Source organism: Sturnus vulgaris, chromosome 13 (genome assembly GCF_052056855.1).
Source record: "Sturnus vulgaris isolate bStuVul1 chromosome 13, bStuVul1.hap1, whole genome shotgun sequence".
Taxonomy (NCBI): Eukaryota; Metazoa; Chordata; class Aves; order Passeriformes; family Sturnidae; genus Sturnus; species Sturnus vulgaris.
This window is the reverse complement of record NC_142255.1, coordinates 7,836,348-7,862,414: the sequence shown is the minus strand read 5'-3', so window position 1 is coordinate 7,862,414 and position 26,067 is coordinate 7,836,348. Positions and strand designations below refer to the sequence as shown.

Below are 26,067 nucleotides of genomic sequence, written 5' to 3'. Positions count from 1 at the left end.
CGCGCTCCCTTACATGCCAGTAGCGCTTGTGCTAAGGGAAAGGAAAAAAACAAACAGCCGCCAACCAAACAAACAAAAAGCCCCACCAAAGAACACCCCAGAACATGCTCGCCCCAAAACTAGAAACAAAACAACAACATAAAAGGTGCTGTATATGGACAACAAATCTTTTATTCTCCTAGCCTCAGGTGCAAAAACTCTGATGACTGGGAATTAATTAATTTGGATAATCCCCTCAAAGCACAAGCTCTGCTGCTTCAGGAGAAACTGTCCCAAGAGCCACTAGGGGATAACACAGTTCCTAACTCCCACCCATGCTCCTAGACCACTCTCATCAACAGGCACTGTACAAACAGATCCAAAATCCCATAGGTTTAGATCCCAACACTGCTCTGGTACTGGAACAAAAAATAAATGGGAAATGACAACAACAGGCCTCATTAATAATTTCTTACTCAAGTTTTATCTAAGATAGCAACTTATGTGTCAGCTTCATGTCTTACATTACTCAGAAACAAAGAAAAAAGCCTTCACTGCACCTCTGAAAAGCAGCAGGTTATGCTTGCTCGGCAGCATAAGGGAGGTACCTTACCCAGAGAAGTTTTACAGCAGGCTCATCAATACAGCACTAGAACACTTTCCATAAACAGTCCAAGAAGTATTTGTCATATGATAACTCACTCCCTTACAGAGGAAAAAAATAAAAACACATGCATGTGAACATGAGTGAGGAAGCACAGTCACCTGTACATTTCTCTAGAGCTCTATTTTTCATATTCCTGTATCTTAAAAAAAAAGGCTAGACCCAATCAAATCACTCATAGTTTCACGCTATTCTTACTCTCATTCATATTTTCATTATCCATACTATTTCTGCTGTACATATTAAGATATTTTCTATGCTCAAGATTATCACTAATGCAGAAATTGACATAAATCTTGAATTTTGCTGTCTTCCATAGTCATTGAGTCAAATTACCACTGTCCACAGTTTACTAAATAAGGTCAAAGTATTAAGTTCCTCACTCTCCACCATGCATGTATTTCAATACACATCTTGAGCAATCGTTGCTCTGACCACAAAGAGTTAACAAATTTGAAATGTTTTGCCCTGTTAGTTGAAAGGCTGAGTAAGATGGGTTGAATAAAATGTCTCTCCCATTGCCAGTCTCTCCTCCTTAGCCCTCATTTCCCAATAGTAATCATAAAAAGAAAAAAGCAGTATCTGTAAGTAAAGCATTAGACTCAATAGAGCCACTCAAACTGCTGCACTGCCCTCCTTCCAGTAATAAACATTTTAAAAATAAAAAAAAAGTATTTTCAGCCCCTTCCAGTGGAATGCAGCAGTTCTCTGTGGGAAAGCAGGGGCAGCAGCTATCCCAGACATTTCTGACTCACCTCAGCACTCCTCTCGAGGCTCTGTGTAAAATAGCTGGAAACAATGCCTGCCACCTTCTCCCGGATACAACGCTATAAAATTTGCACACAATAATATATATCTGCCTAATAAATACTTTATTACAAAGACAGCAATCAGTCATAAATGGTATTCAGGAAAGGGACTGATGAAGAAAATTCAGAAGTCTGCTAAAACTGCTACTGAAAGAAATGCAGTTGAAATGGTCCCAGTTTGGAAAGAGCACTTAACTAAAAGGAACTGCCTCAAGTCCAGGGTTTCAGATTGTCAGAGTAATACAGAATGTTAACAAAAAGCAAAAATATTACAACTTTGACAATATTACATATTTAAAATATATCTAATAATGTTTATAATATTTTACTTTCCAATAATACATCCAATCTTTTACCAATTTTGTAATTGTTCCGAGTGAAGCAGAAAAATGTCTAGGTAACACGCACTGAAGAGAAATAAGATTCCTTCTGATGTTCTCAAAGGCATCAAAGAGTTTCTTTTTTTATATATTTTTTAATTAAGAACTTTGCATTGTTCCTTGAATTAGATGTCGAATCTTCTCAGCATCTTCTTCTATATTTTTATTTCTAGGATCAATCTTGAGAGCTGCTTCATAATCCTGAAGACCTAATATAGGCACATTAATAAGAATATCAGTCAATAATGCAAGAGCATCCTCTTCAGCAACTGACTGGAAATAGCTACTCCCCAGTCATATGCATAAAGTATTGATCTTGAGGTTTGTCCTTAAGTGAGATGACATCAGAATGACATTAGTTTCGCTTCCATCAGTAAATAAACTTACTTTTTGCTTATCTTACTATACAAAACATTTTAGTGGAAACACTACGACATAAACACCTTCAGGTTTTGAAACATGAAAATAGAGCCTCTTGATTCACCTACATACACACATATACTTGTGTGTGTGCATGAGGGGACTGTTCTGAAGTGTTCTGCAGAAGAGGAAATGATCCTGTCTGAAAATAAGGACAAAAAGAGACATGAACTATGAAAACTAGAGCTTGTGGGAAAAACCAATTATAAGTACAGGAAGTAAAATCTAGCCTACATTAGTCTTTTTTATAAGGTTTCAAAGTGCAAATGAAGCTGTAAGGGAATAACCAAGTGATGCCCAAGTAGAAAAAGGTAAACAATGGCCAAAGTTTAGTATTTCAGCATTGGCATTTTGAATATTCTTCAATTTCCTGTATCAGGTTTCACTTGTAAATTTGCTTTACAAAACTAATTTGACACTCTTGAGGAACTGAATAGGGACATTGTAAATTCAGGCATTTTCACACAAACCACATGTACTTGATGAATCATTTTACTCATCAATATGAGTTTCCTACCTCATTTTACAAAGCACTTCACAAGTATTTTAGAAATATTTCACATTACATCTTCAATGGAAAAACTCCTTAAATTAGGAATGCAATCCATTTTCTCAAACTTGTTAAGATTTTACAAGTATCTGCTAAACTAAAAAAGATAAAGTGGTATAAATGTTCATAACAAATAGATATAGATTGTATAGACCTCCTCCGAAGTCACTCCTGAAAACATAAAGGTGTGAGCAGCCTCACGGAGCCAGAGTTACTTGCATGTCACTACAAATTGCTGTGCATGTTTTCATAAAAGCAAGGCCTCACCTTCAGTGTATAATTCCAGCTGACAAAACGCTGTTCCACGTCTCACATGGGCTTTCACTCGAGCGTTCTCATTATCAGGAACAGGCGGCGTCAACAGTTCCAGTGCCTTTACAAATGACAACACCCAAAGTATTTATAAGTAGATTTGCCATAATTTGAGGGTTTTTTTCTGATTTACAAACACTTCTCTCACCTAATTACTATTATTATACGGTGACATAATAACTATTCAAACAGAAATAGAAAATAGCTATTCAAATTTAACTATAAACGGCTTGTGAATCTAGTCATTAAGGTTTGTATCCAACACCCCAGTTTGCCAACTACAGTTACATTGCCATGGCTAAAACGTGACAAATACCATGTAAAATGCTTATTGCAGTCAAATAATATGCTCTGTTTTCATACATCATATAACCCATCATGCTATCAAAAGAAAAAGTGGCACTAAAAAAGCACATGTGTTTTAGTAGTAGTTACCAGGAAAAAAAACCAAAAAACGAGACCAAAAACCCCCAAGTGTCAAGACTCAAGTACTTATTAGTTCAAAAAATAATAATTCTTGGAAAACTTGCCACACTATTCAGATGCCATTTGAGATCATTCCTCTTCTTGCACAAATAAAACAGCTGCTCAGACATCAGGACAATACATCCCTTCTTTAAAAATGTTTGGTTTGTTGGACGTATTTTAAGGTATCCTGCTCATCACTACCACTTTTTTTTTCCTTCCAACCAAATGAAGCACACCACAACATAATAGAAAACATATGAGTATACTTTGGTTTTGTTTTTCTCTGCTCCAAGTCGTGGGTTTTTTCAAACATACATATTGTACATATTGCTACAATATTTTTACCTGTAAAGAAACACACTGGCCAACATATGGCCATTTGTCACAAATAAGTGGAAGCTTTGTTTAGAGTTTATTTTATTGTTGCTTGGTTTTAAATTTCTAAAAGTTCATTAATCACTATTGAATTTTAATATTTCACCATGGCTTCATTATATCAATTTTGAATTTTAAAACTTTGGATTGTACTAATATGTATTTACAGATCTGCTTAAAACAGAATCATCACAGTAACAAATCACATTAATGCATAAGATGACAGCCAGAGCCCCTGGATTTTTGTACCTTCGAGGAATCTTCGATAGCTTTGTGCAGATTTCGCAGTTTAAGGTGGCAAGCAGCACGGTTCAGGTACAGCACGGGAAGTGAATTGTTCAGCCTCACTGCAAGGTTATATGCATTTACTGCCCCAAGGTAGTCTCCCATTGCAAACATTTTGCTAAGGAGTAAACAAAAAATGAAACATGCACTTTAAAGAAGAAATACAAAACAAACATCTACTAATTGTTAACTTATTTTAAAAATTTGAGGTTTTAGCATCTTTTCCTTTGAAATGCCCCTTTATAGCCTTTTCTGAGAACAACACAGCTGAAGTTCAGTGCACCTTGATGCTGACAATATAGCTTAGAGATACACAACAAAAATAGTCACTGCCTACAAGTAACGAAGAATTATAAGAGTGAACACATTTATGTAGACACAGGACTAATTCTGAAAGCTTTGTATATCTGATTATGATTGCCTAATCAAATAAATAGACCAATATTTGTATCAAGTTACACAGTTTATTTTACACAGATGTTTAACCTCTCACTAAAAAAGGACAAATTAAATTAAATTAAATCCACTTAGGTATAATAGTGCACTGCCTCGACTTTCTTCAAAGAAGAATATGCATAACGTGTTTGCAATGATTTTGTTCATCATGAGCTTCAACAAATGCATCTCATGACTTATCAGATTTTAATCACAGAAGCTGTCACTAAAATCTCTGGTACAACTACCATGACTACTCTAGACATTCACCAACTCTTTCTAGAATAAATATAATATACCAAAACTGAACAGTAGACAAACACCATAAAACTAATTAATTTTTTAATACATCTTCAAGTGGATGTAACTTACTTTCCTTTGTCCTTTAACCAATCTGGATTCTTCTCCTCTTCTTTTAAATCTTCCAGCTCAGATAAATCAGAATTTATTATTCTTCGAGCTTCTGCTTGTTTATGTAGCCACTGTAAATACAAAATATGTGAGTATTATTTCTGAAGCAAAAATTCAAATCCAAGAAAGGATTTTATTTTCATCTCTTCACTCATACTTACCAAAAGAATTCTATTGGCCATATATTTCAGACAGAGGAAAATATTTGTGCCCAATATGAAAAACTTCAAAGTTTCCCCAAATATTTTATTACCATGAAAAGTCAGGTTACCACATCCCTAATACATTTTTGTTTACTTGTCTGTTTTGATCTTTCAAAATTACTTTGTGTTCATTGAATCGAGCTCAAAAGAGCTGTGAGCTTCTTTTAAGACAGAACTGAAAGAATCTTAAATATAAGAGTTAGGAGATTTTAAATTTTGTACTTCAAGGAATTAAATTAATATTGCTGCCTTTTGTCCCCCTCCCAAAAGAGGAATATGTTATTTATTAATCTGCACAACCACATGGTGAAAATAATTTTTATATAAAATTGTTTCTTTATATCTTGATTTAAATAAGACTGTCTTCCTTGGAGGAAAAATTGCACAGATGACATTCCTTGGCACAGACACTACTCTTGTATTGACTGAATACACAATAACTAATTCCCCACCTTACCTCCTCCTCTTCTGCAACACGAGATTCTCGCAGAGCTGTGGGAAAAACTCGTGGTGTGAAGCTGACTTGAATTGTAGCAGCAGCTCTGGGAGCAGGTAACTGCTCTTCCTTTGAATTCTGTGAAAATATACTACAGGAACCTATGAAAAGAGTTAGAGCACTGGAAATGAAAATGAAGCAAAATATTTTTCTGGTTTTCTACCAAAGTCCAAAGTACACTTGACTTAGCAACTGGGCACATTAGAATTAAACCTCTAATCATGTGAGAAAAGTTTGTTCTTTTGAAGGGAAGGTTCAAACAATTTTTCTTCCTAATGTAGCAAGTAAATAAATGGAACTATACAGCATCTGTCACAAATGAACTTAAACTCCTCTTGCACCTCTCTCTTTGTTGTTTGTATGATGCTGTGACAGGGCAACAATGAGCTGAAACTAACCTATCAAATCAAACAAACAAAAAAGTGAAATGTCTTCTGCTGGTTTAGTTCCCTGAATTGGCTCTCCACGGACAGGACAGAGAGAGCAAAAGGAGGCTGAAGATTTCCATGGAATCCAGCAGAGAGGTAACTTTGGGTAACAGAAACTCTACCCTCAGGAAGTCTGCATTACACTGCAAGGCTTTCTGATTTACTTTTCTAAAGCTTAGAACAAAAACCACCCTTGTATTTCTAAGGACTTCAACAAAAGCTAAGAACTCATGTGCTTTAGCTCAATAAAATGCCTGAAAATAACAATTTTAAAAGAACTGGTTCAGTATGGTAGAGACAAAAGTGATGAATTAGAAACATCTGGAAAAAAGTTATACCCACACTTTAAAGAATTATAAAGTACAGTTCAATCATACAACCTTTTGTGGATTTGAGTCTGGTCTTAGAAGTTCCTTCATTAGGAATCTGAGTTTTCTTCATTTTTTCATTTTTTCTCTCTTTTAATGGCTCTATTTCTTGATATAATTCCCCCGGTTTTTGTATGCTCTTGTATTTATCACCATCTTTTTGCTGGTTTTTCCATAACTCCAACTCTTTAACAACCTTCTGCCTCTCCTTTTCTTTCAGATCTTCAATTCTTTTTCTTTCTGCTTCCTCTAGCTATTTGAACAAAAATCCCTATGAGATACATAACATCTGATAATACTGACATGACTCCATTAAAGTTACCATTATTGTCCCAGTTTCATATCCCAAGCACAGTGTAACCAATAATGCGACCACACAAGCAGAGTTAATTAAAATGCTTAAAAATTACTGTGAGAGTAAAGATTTCTGATTAGCTTTTAGAAGTCTCATCTCTAAACGATTTTACTAACAACTCTAAGGTACAATCCAGAGACATTCATCTAGGCATGTTCCAATGTAAATCTCTGGAGAGTACACAAATGTAAAATGTATGTGATGATCCGAATACACTATTTCTTATTTCTCCTCTTGAGATTATTACATATTTAGAAGAGGTACAATGTTGCTACTAAGACAGTCACTAACTGTATCTTTTTTTGGTCCATACTGCATATGCAATCTTAAAATTTCATAGCATGCTCAAAAAAAAAAAAAATCGTTTGAATGTAAGTGAAGTGACCAGACTTTTTATAGACATAAAAATTTTAAGAACATATCTAAAAATATACATAAAAAGCAGAATAACAAAAATACAAACACACAAAAGACAAAAAAAAAGCAAGTCTGATATAAAATACAACAAAGAATAAGTAAGATTTTTTTTATCAGTATTGTTCACAGTGCTAAAGGACTAAACACCTGCAAAGGCCACAAAAGACTACAGTTTTGACAGATGACTGTACTCTCCTTTGAACAGACAAAAACCTGAGCTTCTCACCAAAAACTTTCATTAGTATTACTCACAGAAAATGGCAGCAACATACATCAGTAACATTTTCATATTTGGTAATAAATATGTTTTAAGTGCAAAGAAATAACAGGGTTCACCAACATTATAATAAAAAACTGGAACTTGTAATATTTTTTTTAACGTACATTTAATAAAGCATCTTTTTAATGGACATTTAACAAAGCAGCTGCCAGATTAGTTGCTCGTTGTTTACATGTATATCTTGCAGAGTTCCTTCTAAACCTACCTTCATTGTGGCCTCCAAAGCATATTTTTTGTGTTCCTGCTTTGTAATTTTTCTTGCTTCTGTCTCCTCTTTTGCCTTTTCTTGGGCTTTTAGAACAGCATTCTCTCTCAGATGTTGTAGTTTCTCCTTGTCAGCTTAAAAAAAATAAACTATTTTAGTCATTTAGGCCTGGTGTTCTATTGGTATATATCATGTTAATGAAAACATTATTTCTTCTGTTACTTTGGCAAAATACAACATGGTTACAATTCAACAAACCAGTGTCTGCCAAGCCCATCTCTAAAAGAGAAAAATTAAGATTTGCTTAAACACAGAATGTAAGTTTTACAAGAAATATTGTTCTGCTTCATACACTCTAGAACCAGTAGATTTTAGTTATTTATTCTCACATACTTTCTATTTTTAATAATGAACAAGGTTGAACTGAGCAGATATCTACCAGCAGAAGTTTCACAGTATGGTTTCCTTACACACAGTCTGATTTCCAGAGTAGAACACTTACTGTTTGCTAGAGTTAGGGAATCCCACATGGCCGGTTCTTTTTTATACAAAGTGAAGAAAATGTTTCCATTTCCAATCTTTGCCGTGCTATTGGTGTCATCAATAGGAGCATATAAAACGGCTTCAAATAAAAAGGGAGGGATGCTTACCTACAAAATATAATTTGCACTAATATTTACTACTTTAAATTTACTCTTACATATTCAAAACACTTAGCACAAGCATACAGTAAAACTCAAGAAACAGATACTATTGATAGAACTAATTTGCTTTTTATCCACTGTGGTTTGTAGAAGTCCAGAGAAGGTGCTTCCTTCCCGTTAAGGGTAGGTCGTCACAAAGTTATATTTTTTTATTGATGAGATTGAAAATGTTGGTTCTTCAGCACTGCAGCACAAACCGTGGATTTCAAATTCAGGACTATTATTCGCAGTATAACCAAACGTATAAATTCAGTCCATTTCTGAGAGTAAAGGCAGCTGGCACCTGTTGAGCGGCATTAGTAAGGAACGAGCGGCGGTAAAACCATTATCAGCCGCAGCACACACAGGGAGACTACAAAAGATAAAGGGCTATGAACATGAAGGGTTGCCATGGTGCACGGCACGCGTGCCTTTGAGCAGGGCTCCGCAGGAACCCCGGGCCGGGCCCTGCGCGGCAGGAGCCCCGTGAGGCGAGCGGGCCGCGCCGCCCACCTTCAGGTACTGCTCGCTGCAGAAGATGCTGCTGGGGGTGGCCCGGGCGCCGCGCAAGGGCAGCGAGAGGAACACGGCGGTGAGCGTCTGGCGCCAGCTGTGCTCCCGCAGCCACACCGGCATGGCCGCGCCCGGAGCAGCTCCCGGGCCGCTCCCGGCCCCTCCCCGCCCCGCGGGGCACGCCGGGAGTTGTAGTCCCGAGGGGCCTGAGGGCCGCGGGCACGGCTCTGGCTGCCAGCGCTCACAGCTGAGCACAGCAGGGAGGAACGCAGCTCGTATCATCCACATGCATTTCTAGAGATAAACTGCTGGTAGTGCAGAATTTCTGACAAAAAAAAATATCAAAAGCCAAGGATGGATTTGACTGATACACAGAACCACAGAATGGGTCAGGTTGTAAGGAACCACAGTCCAGCCTCCCTGTTCAAATACGGTCGTTCCAGAGCACATAGCATAGGATTGTGTCCAGATGGTTCTGGAATATCTCCAGTGAGGAAGACTCCACAGCCTCTCTGGGCAGCCTGAACCACACAGAAGTTCTTCCTCAGTTCAAGTAGAACTTCCTGAGCATCCATTTCTGCCTGTTGTCTCTTGTTCTATTGCTCAGAACCACAGAGAAGAGCGTGGCTCCATCCTCTGGCACCTCCCTTCAGACATTCATGCACATTGCCGAGGTCCCCTCCCAGTCTCCTCTTCTTGAGGCTCAACAGGCCCAGCTCCCTCAGCCTGTCCTTGCAGGAGAGATTCTCCACACCTTTGAATCAGATGGTAGCTCTGTACAGGACCTGCTCCAGCAGCTCCGTGTCTCCTCTACTGAGGAGCCCAGAACGGCACACAATATTCTAAGTGTGGTCTCACCTCTCTCAGCAGAGGACAGGGTCACCTTCCTTGACCTACTCGGGCAATGCTGGCACTGAAACTTCCATGTGTCCCCTAAAAATAACAGGGTCATACAGGCAGCTCCATGCTATTGCTGAGCAATATTGTCTGCTGTACTGTCTCTGCCAAAAGCTCAGGAGGTAATTTGCACATTACCACTCCACGTTTCTCAAACAAACTGTAACACCGTATCTGCCAAAATAAAGTCTAGCATATTAAAAGCAACGGCTTCTGGAGAATATGGCCTGAAAGATGTGCCAAACACAGCTGGATAAAAATTCAGGTATGTTTAAGTTCCTCAAAAGTATACCATTACCTAGAACTATTAGGAAAAATCCAGAAACAAAAAGTCTAGTTTTCCCTCTTGCTTTTAAAATGAGACTAAGAATAATGGAGTTTAACGTGGCTCACATCAGCTAGTATTTCTAATGTGTATCACTGAAGATTTAATTTTAATATGTTCTATTATAGGTAATAGACAGCAATATTCAAATAGTAGAGGTTACTTTTAAGTACTGTACATATATGAAAATAGGTATCGCAGAGATTTGAAACCTTTTGAGAGCAAGAAATCCATCATAACACACATGATTTCTGGGTTATTCTCCTCACTCACATCAATATCGTCTTGAAGAGTCCTTGCATGGACTAGAATCCAAGAACACTCAAAGTACATAGCAGCAGCTAGAATGATTATAATGTAGTAATTCAAAATCTCCTACCACTCCAGCTGTAGTCATCCAGAAAGCATCCTTCAGTTAGAGGGAGCTCATTCACGGACAGTAAGTCAGAGGTTTGGAGTGCAGGTCTTCTGCCTTGGTCACCCAGGTGTCATTTTAGTTTAATCACAGAGAATATGCTGAAATGAAGCAGCTTATTATTTATCCCTGTTAGAAGAACTATATTATGCATACATGCTTTACAAGAGAGTTATGGTTGCCAGTATTTGGTCTTCTCAAATTGCACAAAAGAGCTCCAATACATCAACCAAAATGTCTATTTACTTAAAACCTAGATCTGCAATGCAAAGCTTGTAGGAGACACAATAATAGTAAGTATTATAGTAAGTATATACTATAGTAATATACAAATATAGTAAATAATAACTATAATAATAAATATCACTAACATGTTTTTATGTCAAAGTAGCAGATTTAGCTGCTAAAAGACACAAAAGGGATTCAGCAAGGTCTTGGATCAACCTTAAAAGTTTTGAATTGATGTGTATGTGCAGAACCACCACCTCTGTCCCACCCACTCCACAGCCTTACCTGGACAAGCTGCTGTGCTCCTGCTGTGACACTTGCAAAATAAACAAGAGATGCCCAAGCAGCACGGTTCTTCTGCTGGCACTAACTTTATCAGTCGAAAGTCTGCAGTGAAAAGCATGCAGTGGAAGATCATCTTTTCCATTGAAAATCTGATTCCTAAATTCCCATCTCCTGTGCTATGAAGGATGCAGATTTATGTTCCAGACAAACCTTAATAATATTATTAATATTCTGGACCTTCCAGATGCCTATACATAATATATTTTCTGGGGTTATTTCACTTCTAATGGCTTCAGAAGTTCTAATATATGGAAGAAAAAAAAATCCTTTAGATAACCCCTTTACATTTTCTCACCTTTAATTATTAACCTTTTTTTCTCCAATCCTTTCTAAATTCTCTCTCATCCCTCCATATTTTTAACAAAAAGCAGAAGCATTTTATAAGACTGTTTATTCCAAGAAGCTGTTTTGCATTAAACTGTTTGCTGTAACGCAGTGATTTGGTATATGTTAGTTCTGGCATTTTAACTAACAGGAAGAGCTTATTAATAATTTTATAAACTGGAATAAATAATTCTTTGTATAATCACTTTCTAAGTGCAGAAAGTTATTTTAAAAAAGCTATTTGGACAAATGGTGCTTGAGCCTCCCCTCCCATCCTGTGAGGAAAGAAATGGGGCTGAAGGCACAAAACCTTTTGTGATCTGCTTTGAAGTTACTGCATATTAACACCTTTAAAGAACAGTGGAGCTCTCCAAGAGAGGCAGGAGCTGTATTTTCTGATCCATATGACCACGCTGCTTCTTGCAGGATTACACCTAATCCAAATGCATTCTCACAGGCAGAACATTAGAAGAGCCCATCTAGGCATTATATCATCTTCAGAAAGTCAACAGAAAACTTCCCCACAAAAATTATCTTTATTTTAAAAGAAATTGAAACCAGACAACAGAAAGCAATAAAGTTACATACAGTGCTGGACAAAGTCTACCATATAGATTTTTCCAAGAACACTTGAATCAGATTCTGATATATGTTCTTCTAAAAGGTAAAAATATCACATCATTATTAACAAAAAAAAAAATTAAATGTCAACAATCTTAATCATCTTATATTTTGCATTGTTTGGATGGCAGTAGATTGGTAACTTGCCTTTTTCTACTCGCTTTTAACTCTAAAAGGAGAATGTGAACAAAAAATTCCAAGTCAGAAGGCTGTAACGGCCACAAACACAAGCTTGGAGGAAAGACCACATCTTAAATAAAAATCCCTAACAACTTCATATGATTTCACATTTCAGAAAAACAAACTATCAAGAAAGAAAAACAAAAAGAAAAAATAATATATTAAGAGCTTGCCCTCCTTAAGTTATATAGAAGTTCAGATTTAGACCATTCTGTAGAGAAAAAGAAGAGTGTCTAGGAACAGACAACTCTGATAACTCCAATCCCAAAATGTCTCCAGTATAACAATTCCTGAAATACAGCACACAAGTCTCCAAGTAAAAAGCTGGGGTTGGATCAAAAAGTTGAGACAGTTTCTTTGAACATGAAAAGGAAAATTATTTATGGTAAACAACACAGAAATAGTTTTTCCCTATGGTGCTGGCATAAGCCATTTCTACACCAGGAAACAAAGGGTGACACTGAAAACTTCAAGCTAGAGGCAGCACCTCTGAGGGCCTGAATATAACTCAGAACTAATTACCCCAGAACTGATGACACACAGCACTAGGCCACTAAAGGGACCTTTCTTTTCTTCTATATAAAGCAGAAGTTATCACTTCCACTTAAACAAGTGAATGTGCATAACTCAAGATGTAGTGTAGGATAGTTATATTGCCTTAAAGAGTTCTGCTAAGTACACTTAGTTTCCAATTTTAGGGAAGAGTCTATTCTAATATAGAAAGCTTCTGCCAAAACTTAGCAACTGCAGAATAACTTTAAAATACATCCAGTGCTACATCCTCCTGCATATATCTAATCACATCCAATAGACAAAAAAATTATATGCCTCTTAAAAAAACATACAAAAAATTATATGCTTTGTAAAACAAGTAAAGAGTGTTAGAATTTTCACACCCAAAAGCTGATTACCAAATGCTCACCCATTTACCAGTGGATAATATTAAGAAATTCATATTAAGTAATGGCAACAGGATGATAATGCATATCAGTGCTGTGTGTTCTGAAAGGTACTCAGTTTTAATTATCATTAATTGCTACCATCTATCATACCTCATTCTATGCAAGATACCTCACCAGCTACCAATCCATAAACAATAATGTTTCACATACTTCATAGAGTAGCTTAAAACACATCATGGTATGAAATAATTTGTATTACATAGTAATTTAATCCCTGGCCACAGGGTTAATGTTGGACAAAGTCTGGAAACTTTTCCAATTTGAATTACATACATTAACTTTGTCACACACCACAGCACTAATGCATGTATTACATCAGACATGCTCTAATTTAAAATCAAAACAAAAAGTTGTTGCAAAAATACATGTCACCAATGTGGAACACATTCAAGATTGTATAAAAAGTACTGAACTGATATCCCAAAACAGGTATATTTAAGCAGTACATAAGGAAAGATTAGTTTTAATATGAAACAGTCATTTAAGTCACATACAACATGATAAGAAGCATGACTTCCTTTTTTAAAAATGTTACACCAATACTTGTACTGACAGGCAATGTTTATTTATAAAATGAAAGGGATATATTTAATGCAGATGTGTTAGTGTATTAAGTTGGAATAAAGACAAATGCTAAAAAGGTGCTACATTTTAACACCACTGATTTTGTAAAAATCTCAAACCATAAAAGCATTTCACTTGCAAATATCACAGGCCCCAAACTGCAAACACTTTAAAACATTCTTGACTGTGTGCATGCAGTTTCACTGACTTCATTAATTCTCACATGCTTGCAATTAAGCCTGGAAAATGTGATTAAAAAACTGGTTCTTAGATTAAAAACCTCAGAGGTCACAAAGTATAATCCTCTTGGAGCAGCCCCCAAAATTATATTTTTAAGTAGAGCGAACTTCATTACTTTTCTCTAGCTTCTTACATCTGAAGATGTCAAATAATAACTCGGCCTCTAAACAACCTTTGGAAGTAAGCATCAGTCCCATCTTCTTTCAGAAGAGACAGGCACAGTTAACCTGCTAGTTTCAAGTTGTAGAAGGAATGAGTAAAACAGGAAGAAACAGGATTTTTGCTACCTGCCCTCTAGTCTGTATCCAGCACTGTCACTTACATATTTTCTCATTTAAAATTGGTAACTAGCAAAAAATATTAAGGACAGCACAATCCAATTTATACCTGTTTATTTCAGCCTGGGGGGGGGGAAATTTGGGAGCAATATAAGGCTGCATTTCTGATCATGACCAGAAACTATTTAAAAAGGACACAGGCATTTCCCATAAAAATATTAAGGTTTGCAAGATTTACAAAATCTTTGCAATATTTTTGGTGTGCAGCACCAGTACAGTCTAAATCACCAGTAATGAAAGAAGCACATGAGAGTTCAATACAAATTGTTTAATGTATTACAAAAAAACCTCACCTATTCTAGTCAGCCCTCCCCCCCTCCCTCCCACCTATCATTCTAGAACTAACTTCTAATGCTAATCAGCTGACATTTTCCTAGTACCTTACTAATTAAACATGATTGCTGTTTTTCCTGTGCATACTTGAACTACTACTTAGTCATCACATGCAGAGAAAACCAAAATATAACTGCTCTCTAGATAAAGAGTTCAAGTATGCCAAGAGCATATCACTAGGGCAAGCATATTGGCTGCATGACTTCTGGAGATCCTTGTCAGTCCTATCTCTAGGATCAGTGTGCTAACAAGTGTGGGGTTGGTTGTTCATTTGTTTTTATTTTATATCATTGACATTTGCTAATGCCTTGAACTTACAGGATAATAAATGCAGAAAATTTACTGGGTTACAAACCCAATACCAGTTTAGAAAAACCTAAAACAAATTGTTAGAATAAGTTTCACAAATACACAATTTAAGGCCTTATAAAATGATATTCCAGTTGATTTTAAGTATTTAAGAACACTATATTTAAATACTAATGTCCCAACAGCTAATCTAGAAAATAGTTGCCTAACTTCATGTTGGGTTGAGGAAAAGATTAAGAAATAGATGGCTAATTTAAATACAATGTCTGCTCCAAAATGTTAAAACACTAATTGGACTTCGGAGAATAAATGCCCCAAAATCTCACAAGAGGCATGGGGTGTGGGAGTGGGAAAGATAACAATATCATCACTGGAGCTTTGGTTGAATTTACACTGAGCAAAATTTTCATTTCATTTACATTACAGTAGGTGTGAACCAGCTCCATTATGTTCACAGTGGTAATTGTTGCAGAGATTAAACTGATTCCCAGAGGAACAAATCTACCTAAACAAGGTTTGGTTTAATTGCTACTTCAGGTACCAAAAGCAAATTCAAAGTCTGTCAGTCATTAGGAAAACTACTGAAGAATAAATCTCTCTAACAGAGGCTGTTGCTTGTTTGGATTTTGTTGGGGGTTTTAAAATCACACCTCTAACAAAACAAGATTAAGTCTACTTAATGTACTAAATTAAAGCAACTAGTGCTGAACACAGAAGCTCTGGATCTATCTTACACTTTACATCTCCACACAGGAAAATTCTCAAGATATGAAATATGTCACTTACACTTTAGATATTATTTTCTTTTTCCTGATGACAGGAAAGCCAAAAAAACCCAAAAACTCCTGCACTTTTACAGCAAAACTTTTCACTTTTAAAATAAAACAAGTTGTTTAGATCTGCACAGTATCTTCCAGCAGTGTACACAGTGGAGCCCAACTGAAATCAAACACGATGGTGAACTATCAAACAGGCCTTACTTTCACTCATTTGCACGGCTTACCATAAAAACTACCTCTTTATTAGGTGACTGTATTCTCTACAAACTCCTATATCCCTCATCATCACAGACCTGCAAAATTTATCACATTAAGGAACATGACTAGTACCTGTAAGCTTGACATATGATTTAATTGCTATTTAAAGATTGTTTCCAGCACAGTGGTACATATTCCAAGCAGAATCTGTTATCACATGCCTCCTTTTATTAATTCAAAACTATATTCTCTCAAAAGAAACTTTTTCAGTCACACATGCAACTTCATCACACTGCTAAGGCTGAACTATTCAAGGCTAGATTCCCAACATTCAAAAAAGAAGGTTATTTTTGAGATCAAGAATAAGATCAAATTACCCTTATTAAAATTTAATTTCTTAGCATTACACATGAAGCTCTAGTGCCATTCATACTTGTCAGTAGGATATCAGGTTTAGCAAAGGAGCTAAACTTCTGACTACTTAGTTCTGATGTGATCTAAACTCACCTGATATGACAGCTGTATTTTCTTTCTTCACCTTAGATTTCCCACCTTCTCACTGCAAAACTGGCTCAGGCAGTGGTGGGAATTTGGTTTAAAGACTTTGCTAGCCAAATGATCATGCAATTCGGAGCCTGTGCAGAGCACACTCCATTGCCTTACCCCTTCCTTCATGCCAAGTGCACTGTGTAAGTTCAGGGTGACTGAGCAGGCTGGAGCTGACAGCCCCAGAAGCTGGGCAGGATTTTCCGTGCACTGCTTCATCCACAATTCTCAGGCAGCACTGAGGCAGGAGACTGGAACCATCAGTGAGAAAGAATGAGAGAGAAGTGCATGACTGCACAACCATGACAAGATGCAAAGACTGTATCCCAAGGTATGTCCTCAAGATAAATGAATTAAGGTTACATGTGCAACCCTAGTTTTGGCATTCTCTAGATTTAAAGCAGTGGACTTCATAAACTCGATGTGTTCTTTTTCCAATTTAATCCTATTTCACAACAATTTCCAAATAATGCAAGACCTAGCAAGAGCCTTCAGCAAGTAATTGCTGAGAAGTCAAGAGATTATTGCCTTTTCAAGGAAACAGAAACGTGTAATAGTTAGTGGGTTTCATTGTGTTACTAAGCATGAATTCATGATTTTGAATAGCACATTAATGCTTGACTTCAAAAATAGGAAAAAGCACATACAAAATTCTCTGTATTTACCCTAAAATAACAACTATTAGTACTGCACATTCCTCCATATCATCTCTACTATATTCAAAGAAAGGCTAGCAAGAACATCAATAACAGACATTCATGCCAAAAGAAAAAAACAAAGTAATGAGTACTTGCAAATATAGTACCATTAAAACCAAGCACTAAATGCTAGTGTTAGTTAACACATTAATACACACTAGCAAATTAGGGCTATTCATACAGGCACATTTTTTCCTTCACTAATATTGTCAATGCTCATCCTACTTCCGATCAATTGCCAGTTGCAGTTTAATCAGAAACAAAAAATATTCCATCCTGTAAAACATTTGCACACATAGAACTAAGAGTACAAAAGCTGAGATGGAAGTTTATGAATGAAAACAGATTAGGGAAAAAAAGATGACATCAATCAAACACAACTGATTGTCTGCAGAAAGTGAAGTACCCAATTTGGAACCGAATTTTCATAGCAAGTATTTGCTCCACGAGCACGCATTCAGGCTGTCAGCCCTCTGTGTTCAGTGCAGGTGGTCCTGCAGTGTCTCTCGTGCGCATTAACTGCACATCCTTGTCAGCCATGCAAGTGTCACAGCCCCACACCGCCGATGCCTCTGCCGTGAGAAGGCCATAGGCTGACTCGGTCATGCCTGTACAGATCCGATGGAACCATTTTTGACAAGAGGCTTCACACAGGATGGCATCCTGGTCATCGTTGACTTCATGTGTACAAATTCCACACGGGTAGACAGGTTCAGAGGACGAGTGTCCATGACGACTGGGATGCAGGGGTGTTTTGCTGCTCTTCTCAGAGTTGCATCCTTCAGCAGTACCTCGAGGCTGGCGGGATTTGCTCTGAGTCCCGTTTGAGTGGCCAGCATTGGTGTTATCAGCACTGTTAGAATGGCTGTTATCCTGATTTACCACATTGTTTCGAGTAACACTTTTCAGGTCATTGTTACCTTGACTCACAACATCCTCTGTCCTGTGATGATGCTGATGAGCAGCAGTGTTCTGGCTGGATGCTTTGCTTGTACCTTGACTGAAGTCTTGCTTTTGTGCTGACGATTTTGTCTGGTTGTATGTGTTTGGTGGAGGAACAAAAGAATGGTTTGACTCTAGCTGAGAATTTGGAAAATTTGGATTGTTTCCAGGACCAAAGTTAGTTGGCATATCAGGGTGAGGTATCTGACCAGAATGGCCGAAGTTCTCCCCAGGATTTGGCCTGAAATGCTGAGCAGGCATATTGACATTCTGATTTATCTGACCACTGCTATAAGGTGGCTGAGTCCCAAAACCTGGGTTATCATGCGGACCAAAGCTGAAAGAGTGGGGTCGACTAAAACCCATGCCAACAGGGTTTTGAGGAAGAGGATGTGGTTGGTTTCTGAGGGAGTAAGAACCACCGTAGGGTGAGGACACTCTGGGCAGCATGTGAGGCGGCATTCTGAAAGTGTTGTAGCCTCCAAAGCCAGGATAACCAGGATTACTAAAATATGGATTTCCTGGAGGAAGTGGTTTATAAGACACAGTATTATAGTTGTCATCAAATGGATTTGCAGCTACAAGGTGGTCAGAGCTTGGGTTCGGTGGTGGAGCATATTCAGATGGAGGAGGAAATGACGACCCCTACAAATATTTTAAATAGAACACTTTAATTAGTTTTAGTATTTCCCTGCAAGACAGACCAACCACAAAGGTTCTGGATTAGCAATGCAATTGCTGAAAGAACTGTTCAGCTGTTGTGTAAAATTCAACCACTGTACCCTGCCAGGCTGTCTGAAATTTCAGTACAGAGGCAGGAGAGGAAGTTGGGCTCCAGATAATGTGGTGATTTATAGTAGTCTCAGTGTTTTAAAAGTTGAAAATACTACTTGATATGCGACTTCTATTTCATAATCTTTTACAAAAGACAAGCAACAATACAGAAATCCAACTGTCGCATACACAAAGTATTTCCAAATGCTGAAGAGCAGATTTGAAGCATTTCCTTAATTTCATTTTGAGTTCATGTTACTGAATATATAATTCTTAAGACACCCCACTTCTATGAGAATATATAAACCTAAGGGTACTAAAATGCTAAAAAAGGCATTTAGAATATAGGAGTCAGCAGACTGGTATTTTCTGTAGTCTGTGGAATATTCTGTGCTGTACATTTCTATAGCAAACAGAGCATTCAGTGATTGTGGACAGTCTGCACAGCACAGTCAGTAGGTACGAAACACGAGGATTATGCTCTGGTTACAGAACATAATCAAGTGTTTAATGGAGCCCAGAGTGTTTAAATGTCACCAGTGCAATCATACAATTGAAATTCATTCTAGACTAGCCGGTAGGGAACATCTACTGGGTTCACCCTCACACTAACTGTGCTCACAGAAAGCACTTCCTCCTAAGTACTAATAAACTAAGACTGAAAATTATTTTTAAAATATATTAAAAATTGCTGCAGTGCAAATTTTAACCTGGTCAGAAGGAACATAAGCTGATTTCCATGTCCTCTAGAGTTACTACTGCACCAGAACACAAGCAAACTCCACCAAGAAAGAGCTGTGAAACCTTGTAAAGTAACTGAATATTTCTCAGAGCAGGTTTCAGCATAACTACTTTAAAACAAAACAAAAATGAAGAAAACAGATCCACATTTCAATGGACTCTTGAAGCCTAGGACTCTATAAGCCTAGGAGAAAGTGATTATTTTACCTACATAAATAAAAGTATTCCCACTGGGCAGTACCAAATTAACACTCTCACTCAGAGCTGAATGAAAACACAAAGGAAAACTTGGCATTATAGATATCCAATTGCTTAAGATATTTTGTATTGAGGCTTTCTTTTCTGGAAAGAAAAACTGCATAGACATGTCACCTTGCAAGGATTCACTGGAAAGGAGCTGTACCTGCCTTAGCTTTTGCTTGAAAATCACCTGCAGAGTATGCCAAGAGTTTGGTCAAAGCATTAACAAACTGTACTGATTCATTAGCCCACAAGCCTACACACAGAGGAATGGAAGTAAGAAGAGAAGTAGTCTCATGGCAACTACTCATGCTGTACAGATTTCTACCAATGGTTACAAGTCATTAAAAAAAGTCTGTCTCAGAATCAAATCCCTATGGTAAAAATACAAGTTGTTGCAGCCTCACTGTGCTCCTCTCTTTATATGTCTTTGGCAACTTACAGGGATTAAAATAACTTCAGCACAAGTAACTAGTATTTAGGAAGATTTCAGCTTCAAAGTAAAACTGAAATATTTCGTATGTAGCTGCTATTTGTGACAACAAACTGATATTCTGAACAATGAGAGACAGTCATACCAGCAAACAACATCTGAGTGCACTGTTTATTAAGAATTCAAAAGAAGCAAAGGGAATTTACCTGTGTATTTGCTTTGCGCTTTTTCTTATCAGGGCTTCCAAGCTGAACTCCTGGTCCTCCTAACCCATCCAATCCACTGTCACCACCTGCAAGACGCCAATCAGTGCAATAGTGCATTAATTTTCTTGCAGACTATATTTTAAGTTTGCCTGTAACTACCACAGCCTCAGGTATCTTACAAATACTAAACTTGCATTGACTCTGGTGCCTTATGTTGCAAATCCTAAAGGCGCACACATCTAGAGGTAAGTTAACATCCCTCCTCTACCTGTCTACTACCACTTTCATGTCCCATTCATGCTCATTCTTATGGAAATAAACATTTCCATTTATTTTATTTTTATCTATCCCTTGGTTCTTAACATCTCCATGTCACCAGTTAGAAGTATTTCTTGTTTGTGTAAATCACAAAACTTTCAAAAGAACTGCAAAAAGCCATGTCTAAGACTCACCTCTTATTTAACTCACATTGACACAGCATTTATCAAACTCAGTGTAGCAATATACAACAGTGTTACAATCCACCATGAAGGAAAAGCAAACAGTAGTAGATCCAAGAAGAAAAACCACTTAAAACTTGCCATGTTGTTTAGACAAATCCCCAGTGCATCAAATCTAAATTTCATTAAATGCAAGACCTGATCAAACAAAAAGACACCTGCCAATAAGTGAACCAGCCCACCTCTGCAGAAACCTCATAGAATAGTTATTCTATTTGAGCAAGATTGTCCTGGCACAAAAAGAAGTAAGAAATGCTAATTTCACTGGTTGCTCAATCAGACTTGACCTTGAGCAATACAAAGAGATATCTGTACTTCACCTGGGATTCTTCACCTTTCACAACAGTGGGACAAGTTCTACAGTTTGTATAAATTGTGACTTTCATTTTTAAACCCTCGTTAGACCATAGATGAAAAATAAATATAGCACACCCATTATTATCCCAGTCAGTCTGTCTTCATGGGCTCATGTGAAATTGCCACAATATGGGAATGCAAAGAAAACCCTGAGCTGAAGCATTTTCAGGTGACATGAGAGCAACACATGTTAAAGTACTAACATCATTTTATTAAGAAACCATAGTAATTCTTTTTTTTCCCAGGTCCATTAAGGTAACAGCTTATTTGCTCTTTTATATAAATATATAATAACAGAAGAGTATGTAGGCAATCCAACCTAAAACTTTTACTGTTGTTGGTTACAAGAATACAAGTCAAACTTTATCAAGATGCAAGCATTCAGCTGAACACACGGGTCTTCATTACCAAAGACAAGCTGGAGATAACTGTGAATTATCAACAGTATTATGCAAAGCAGCACAACGTATGACATTACACTGCCCTGTTAGACAACTGCTCCCAGCAGACAGGTAAACCAGCTTTAGGACTACTCAGCAATGGAACACAAAATCTCACAGGGAAGCAGCAGTCCTACTCTACACAGACCATAATATCCAAGTTATTTGAAATACTCCTGATCCAAGGAGGCCGGAAAAATTTTCATTCCTAGCACTTCCTTCCTCCCTGCCTTTTTTTTTTTTTTTGAGATTTCAAGGAATTTACCAGTCCTACTTCAAGTAAGAATCCAGTTCTGCCTTTGCTTTAATAAGTTCCTTTTGGCTCTAGCTGTCACTGTTGATATTTGATTTTACTTTTCATTACACATAAGGAAGATTTACGGATCCCAGATCAACACCTATCAAATTTTAAGTCTGAATTTCAAAGACAAGATGATGTCACAACCAAGTTCTCATACTTGCACATAGCATATTGTAGCCTAAGATACTGTCAGAGAAACTAGGGATTACTCTTTAAAAGGAGACCTTTTTGCCTTGATTTAGAATATAAAATACTGCATATACTTAGTGTGCTATGAAGCACTGCCACTGCATTACCTGTAGATACTAAATGATTACAGCATAAAGTTTTACATAAAAAAAGATGGCAAATTTCCCCTAAATTTCAACTCTATAAATCATCTTCTTTATAATCTCTTCTCTCAAAACTGTTCCTGCACTTCCTATCATCTTCTTCTCCAGTGTTCCTATAAGTTTATACTAAATTTAGTGTAAGATTGCACTGTGAACACTACTCCTCACAGCTGCATAAATCACACTCCTGTTCATGTCCCTGTACTCTTAAAACATAAATGATGTTAACCACTGAGAGCAAAATACTCCAAATATCCAGATTTCTTTTAATAAATTCAACAACTCAGTAAATTTGTGATCGAGTAGAATACTGAGGGTCATACACAAGTGCTGCTTTACAGTAGTTGAAGTTTAAACTTTATAAAACTATGTATAAATTCCCTCCCTGGGGTATCATTCTTCATAAGCATATGAACATTAGAATTCCAGTGACAAGTTCCATCAATTTCTACCTGAATTACTTTCATTGGTGAAGCCATTCCCATGCCTCGGTTTACAGAGGGGAGTCCTGTGTCTGGAAAGGCACAAAGCTTTTGTATTTTCAGTTCTCACTGTGTGAGGCCAATGATTTAATTCAGCCCTAAGAATTTATATTTTCCCTGTGGGTTCTATAATGATTTAATTTATACATGAAAGGAAACAGAATGTTAGTCCTAGCATACCTCCAAAAAAAGAGTGAATAAGGCTCATTTTCATGAAGCCAAAATAAACTTTCCACAAAGTCACTTTTGGTACCTACCACACAGACTTTCATTAAAAGTGTACCAAGCATTTTGGAAAACGCTGCACTAATGAAAAATTATTCCTTGTCTGAGACTAATTTTTCAGGCAAAATTACAATCCTTTTGACTGGGACCTCATCTATCTCATGGATCTAAAGAGATAAATAACTACATATCTGATAACTATTCCCCTATTAAACTACAGATAAAATTAATTTCAGCCATTCACACTTGGGCAAAGGACAAGAGATAAGCCTCCTATTCTCTTTTACTTCATACTCCATACTAAGATAGACACTTTCAGTGTTAGTTAGGAGAACTGCAAATTACAGTTTTGTTTATACATTAAGAGATTTTGACTTTGCATTTAATTTATGCCATACTTAACATACTGCAAATACAGTATGGAATATTTTCATATTCACTGATAAATCACTGTCTAGGTTTTTAGAGGATAGATGTCAGAGTCTTTTTAAACAGTGCTTTATCTCAGTAAGAACATTTTCCCAAGAAACATAAACGGCTAAAAAAACTTTTCATTATAGACAGAAAACTAAAAATAGTTTAATTTCAACCAGATTTGGTAAGCCTATTCTGTGGCCCTGAGACTGTAAACAGTTTTGATATTAAGCTGTAATCGGGTGGAACTTGGTGGGTAACTCCAGCATGTGAAACCATATATGCTTAAATATTTGCAAAATCAGGGCTTGAGAGTGGAGGAGTCTAATGATTTCCAGTCTCCTTTGTAACACTGCTGTGTGTTTTCATTCTCTCATTTTCAAGCTCGCAATCCAGCTGTTACTATAACAGTTTTAGAAAAGCAAACTGTAAATCAATGACAATATGCACCGTGGAATCCACACCTTTTCCCACTTACCCAACCAGAAAAATGCCTAAAACATCAAGAACAATAGAATTCTAGAGGCAAAACAGGAGACAAGAAACCTAGAAGCACTAAATTGCAGATTTTATAATTTTGCCATGATTTTCACCCAACTCTGTCACCCATCCTACTGTCTTTGATTATTTCATTCAGAAAGGCATTTCTGTGTGTAAGGACTATAAGGACACAACCATCACTACGCAGGCTGATATGACACTGCCATTAAAGTCAGCTGCACTGCCGAAGTCAGAGGAGACCCTGCATTTCTGCCCTTCTGCCTACACCTTTGAAAGAAACGCATACTTCAAACCTCACCAGAGCCACACGCCAGTGCTATTACTAAAGAATAATATTCAGATTTTTTTATTTATTTGTTTTCCCGAAAAGGGAAAGACAAAATCACAGCTAGATTCAAGCACAGGAGGCAGGACTGGGGGCAGAAGAGAGAACACTCAACTGTAATTTACGAGCTCTGCATCAGCACGAACTCGGACATGTGGCAGTGCCGCCGTATTCCCTTGCACCAGCAGTATGCTCGCTGCATACTAATGTGCCGCACATCCCCAGACACACAGAGACAGGACCGCACGCCGCCCTCCCCCGCAGGGCACACCTGCGCGCACAGCGAGCCCCGGGGCTGCTGTTCAAGGCCCGCAGGCTGCGGGAGCCCGCGGGGCCCGGCCGGGCCCCACCGACCAAACTTCGAGCGGCCCCCGCACCGCCGGCCCCGCCGCAGCCGCAGGGAGGGAGCGCGGCGGGGGCGGCGCGGCCCGCGCAGCGCGGCGAGGGGAGCCCGGCGGGCAGCGCCGGCGCGGGCGGTGCGCGCATCCCGCGGCTCGGCCAGCGCTCCGCACGGGAGCCAGGCCCCGGCAGCGGCCACCCCCGGGGCCCGGCCCAGCCCCTACCGTACCTCGGGATCTCTTCAGCGCGATGGGGTCCTTCTCCTGTTCCGCTGACATTACAGACAGCAGCGCATGGCTCCCAGGGCGGCAAGAATCGAGGCTCTTTGATGCTGCTGCCGCCGCCGCCGCCGCCGCCGGCCCGCACCCCGCCCCCTCCGCCCCCGCCTCCTCCGCCGCCGCCCCCGCCCGCTGCTGCCGTAGCCGCCGCCGCCCCAGCAGCGGATCTACGAGACTTTGCAAAGTTTGGGCGCGGGAGGGCTCCGCCGCAGCTCGCGGCGGGGGCCAGGCCAGGCGGGGTCCAGCGAGCGGAGCGCCGCTGCCCGGAGGCGGCCCGGGGGTCTGCGGAGCGCCGAGCCGCGCCGGGCAGGGCCCCCACAGGCTGCGGGCGCCCGCCTCGCCCGGCCCCCGCCGCCGGGGCTGCCGGGCCCCGCGCAGCGCCCCCGCCGGACACGGCGCCGCTCAGCGCGCCGAGCTCCCGCTGCCCGCCGGCTCCCGGGCGCGCAGGGGCGGCAGCGCCCGCGGGGCGCTCCGCGGGGCTCCCCCCGCTCCCGCCATGAGCGCGGCGGGACTGCCGGCCCGGCCGCGCCGCCGCTCGGAACAAAGGCGCCGCGCCGGGGCGGCTCCGCCGGCGCCGCCACCCTCCGCTCGGCCACCGCTGGGGCTCGGTCCGGCCGCGGGACAGCCGCGGGGCGGGCCGGGGCCGGCAGTGCCCGTGAGCGCGGGGGCCGCGGCAGGAGCGGGGCAGGGGCCGCCTCGGCCGCCGTGCGGGGAGAGTCGCTGGCCGGGACCGGGCCCGGGCCGCGCTCCGGGGCCGTCAGTGGTTCCGCAGCGCGGCACGTGCCTCACGCCCGCTGCCCGGCCCCGGGCTGCGGCTCCCGTTCTCCCGGCCCGCGCGGGCCCGTGCCTGAAGCCTTGGAGCACCGCGCTCCGGCCGCTCCCCTCACACAGGTGTCACC

The 26,067-nt window shown here is 39.4% G+C and overlaps 2 protein-coding genes across 4 annotated transcripts; both read right to left on the bottom strand.

The window, feature by feature from the left end:
* Positions 1-1,494: 1,494 nt before the first annotated feature.
* Positions 1,495-10,754, bottom strand: DNAAF4 (dynein axonemal assembly factor 4). Of its 3 annotated transcripts, none has more exons than XM_088172508.1 (9): positions 10,638-10,754; positions 8,343-8,490; positions 7,841-7,974; positions 6,596-6,836; positions 5,749-5,888; positions 5,050-5,159; positions 4,207-4,360; positions 3,070-3,175; positions 1,495-2,041 (listed from the first exon to the last, which is right to left on the bottom strand). In XM_088172508.1, the coding sequence occupies exons 1-9, from the start codon at positions 10,653-10,655 to the stop codon at positions 1,932-1,934; spliced, it is 1,161 nt and encodes a 386-aa protein (XP_088028634.1). In that variant the 5' UTR covers positions 10,656-10,754; the 3' UTR covers positions 1,495-1,931. The 3 variants fall into 3 exon arrangements, with proteins under 3 accessions (XP_088028634.1, XP_014729627.1, XP_088028635.1); XM_014874141.2 differs by lacking the exon at positions 10,638-10,754 and adding an exon at positions 9,037-9,195; XM_088172509.1 differs by lacking the exon at positions 10,638-10,754 and adding an exon at positions 8,828-8,960.
* A 1,333-nt stretch (positions 10,755-12,087) lies between these two features.
* PYGO1 (pygopus family PHD finger 1) lies at positions 12,088-25,246 on the bottom strand. Its single transcript, XM_014874137.2, has 3 exons — positions 25,120-25,246; positions 20,675-20,760; positions 12,088-18,925 (listed from the first exon to the last, which is right to left on the bottom strand). Exons 1-3 carry the CDS (start codon positions 25,166-25,168, stop codon positions 17,804-17,806), a joined length of 1,257 nt encoding a protein of 418 aa, XP_014729623.1. The 5' UTR covers positions 25,169-25,246; the 3' UTR covers positions 12,088-17,803.
* Positions 25,247-26,067: the final 821 nt, after the last annotated feature.

What these genes read in the sequence shown, in the direction of transcription:
- DNAAF4 (XM_014874141.2), bottom strand. Translation starts at nt 9,159, where the DNA reads ATGCCGGTGTGGCTGCGGGAGCACAGCTGGCGCCAGACGCTCACCGCC. An exon ending in TTCCCTAACTCTAGCAAACA is followed by an intron (nt 7,975 to 8,342) that starts GTAAGTGTTCTA and finishes ATTTTTTTTAAG; the next exon opens with CTGACAAGGAGAAACTACAA. An exon ending in GTGTTGCAGAAGAGGAGGAG is followed by an intron (nt 5,160 to 5,748) that starts GTAAGGTGGGGA and finishes TTGTATTTACAG; the next exon opens with TGGCTACATAAACAAGCAGA.
- PYGO1 (XM_014874137.2), bottom strand. Translation starts at nt 25,168, where the DNA reads ATGTCAGCGGAACAGGAGAAGGACCCCATCGCGCTGAAGAGATCCCGA. An exon ending in CGCGCTGAAGAGATCCCGAG is followed by an intron (nt 20,761 to 25,119) that starts GTACGGTAGGGG and finishes GGCGTCTTGCAG; the next exon opens with GTGGTGACAGTGGATTGGAT. An exon ending in AGCGCAAAGCAAATACACAG is followed by an intron (nt 18,926 to 20,674) that starts GTAAATTCCCTT and finishes AAATATTTGTAG; the next exon opens with GGGTCGTCATTTCCTCCTCC.